This window comes from Montipora foliosa, chromosome 11 (assembly GCF_036669935.1).
Source record: "Montipora foliosa isolate CH-2021 chromosome 11, ASM3666993v2, whole genome shotgun sequence".
Lineage (NCBI taxonomy): Eukaryota > Metazoa > Cnidaria > Anthozoa > Scleractinia > Acroporidae > Montipora > Montipora foliosa.
The window spans coordinates 18,639,910-18,642,409 of NC_090879.1; the positions used below are offsets into that span (position 1 = coordinate 18,639,910).

At 40.0% G+C, this 2,500-nt stretch overlaps 1 protein-coding gene across 1 annotated transcript in view; it reads right to left on the reverse strand.

The window, feature by feature from the left end:
- Positions 1-2,383: 2,383 nt before the first annotated feature.
- LOC137976767 (uncharacterized) overlaps positions 2,384-2,500 on the reverse strand; it is a 6,097-nt gene continuing 5,980 nt past the window's right edge. The window contains exon 3 of the mRNA XM_068824112.1: positions 2,384-2,500. This exon is cut by the window's right edge and continues 300 nt beyond it. Coding sequence (XP_068680213.1) covers positions 2,384-2,500 — 117 coding nt within the window.

The window sequence follows — 2,500 nt, forward strand, 5'->3', positions numbered from 1 at the left end:
GTATTGTATTACATTACACCAGTATATTACGAAAAACTAAAAGTAATCATTAATTATGAAGTGCGGCCGTGGGGACGAAATTTGGGTTCTGGGATATCATGTTTCCGTCCTAGTAAACTTCCTAATTCGAACCTGAGCATAATGCCTTTCTTACATATCGATACATTCGTAACTCCTTCAAGGAAATAGGCGTTTAGAATCCTACATTAAATCCTAGTAGAAGAAAGGACTAGTTCCCACGATGTAGTACGTTGGCTGTGTATGGAACACGTTAACAGCATATTTGCACGTTTGGTTAAGCAACAGTACTACTTATCAACTCATAGTTCGACGGGTCACGGTAACTAAGTGTCACGCTTTCCTCAACTTTACTACACCATTATGAAAACTACAAGGTAGTCTTTAGATATCCGTTTTACGATGCTCAGACTTGCTCAGACTGCTACGAAAACCACCAAGTGCGCAATAGTCTGCGCATGTGACGTATGACGTCATTCAAAATGGCGCAGAAAATGCAGACGGTCAACAATAAAATCTCAAAATATTTCACCCTTGAAACCACAAGACACCTAGGATTATTAACTGCGTTCGGCTTCGTCGAAAGCAAAAAATATTTTTACGGTCTGTAAACCGTGGTACTTGCTTGTAAAAAACGTGCTAAAGAAAGGCACTACCTTTCGAAATACTGGCTTTAGATAGAATTTTTCTTCATCAATCAATCAGCTTTGCTCTTTTTGACGAGTACATAAGTTTGGCTTCGCACGAGACAGCAATGCGATGACACCTCCTTCGTCACCAGTCTTTTAAGACTTGCACGCGCTACTAGCCTTCCCTCTTTTCTGCGAAATATCACGCGAGAGCGGCACACAACAGAAAACGCGAGTGAGAGGAGCGTGACATCTCCTGTTCTCCCACGCAGGTCCTTAGAGACCTTTCGAACTAAAAAAAAAATCCGATTATTCGCTATTTCCCCCTTCCCATAATGTAATACGTTTTAGGGGGGAGGTGGGGGGAGGTTCTTTACATAAAAACAATACAAGTTATTTACTCTTGGGTCTGTATCGTGCTTCATTGAACTGGATATCCATTGTTTTAATGAATAACCCCCCAAATGAACTGTATGTTATGGGATGTGTGGAAATAGCGAGTTGGTAACAGCGAGAGAACGCATTCGCAATGTTGGCGCAATGTTGGCCTTGGTTGTGCGTACCGTTAGCCTGACTGGCCAACAATGGAGGGCGCGTTTCCAAGGACACTGAAAGTTGACAAATTGGAGCAAAATAACCTGGTAAAACAACTAGAAAAACATTTTTTTACTGTGACATTTCACTTTTTAATCATGATCGTTAAAACTTTGTACAAGGTGAGCAGCCATTAAAAACAATATGTTATTACCTTAATCCTGATAATATGTCGGCTGAATCACAACATCAAAATACTATATCATGGAAGTTCAGTCAAGTCAGTGTATATAGTATGCAAATAAATAAATAAAATTGAATCTTCCATTAAATATTAAGAGAGACAAGAAGGGAAGCAAACCAACGCGAAAGAACGCTCCCTCGCAACTCGCCGCAAGAGCGACAAGCAGTTCGCGTTCGTCTCGTGATGGCGCTCCACTTATTCCCGGAAAAAATGCGCCTCAGCCCATCTCAACCAGGGAAGAATACAATAATTCATTTCGTTGACACAAAATATCTACTGAAAAAAATAATCCTGAAAGTTAAAACTTCTCTCTGCCAGTTTTCTTCATCAGATGTTGATAAACACCACTTTCATAATCCAATGCTATTTTTTTACACATGCGTTTACTGATTTGGAAAACCCTCTTTTTCTTTTTTGAAAAGCCCCAGACACGTTTCTGTCTCGCAACAGCGGTTTGTTTGTCTTAAAATGTTGTTCTTTACAATCTGAAAGCTACACAATCTGGAACCAACAAAAGCCGGCTCTGGTTTTTCATTGTATAATCCAATGACCAAGAATGTCAACTAACATGAAAGAATGTTAATTACGAAGGTCCGGAATTAACCATAAGAGGTCATGCTTTTGAAAAAATAATCGAAAAAATCGGCGGTGCCATCAACGCCTTTGTTTGAAAAGTCTAAGATTCCACACAAGTTCCGCTGAACTATGAAGATGGCGACCTTTTACTGACACCTATTTACACCCTATGAAAAAAAGCACTCTAGTAAGTAAGAATATAACAGGGCTTTAGTTGCAGCTTTCAGTTATTCCAGGATGAAGATACTATGCAGGAGTGTTGAAACGTTGAATAGTAACTTTGTAAGTTGCAGTCATTAATATTAAACCAGAATAGCATCAAACCATGCTTGTTTTTGGGCTCTCAAAATCGGGCGTTAGGTTCTCATGCAAATAAGGTTGATTATGAACTTGTTGGTACTGCCATAGAAGGCCTTGACAAGTCCTCGAGAAGACCCTCTCTTCTTAATCGAGCTCGCTCGTTCTTGAACCAAGTGTTGACATGACGTGCCAGCACTTG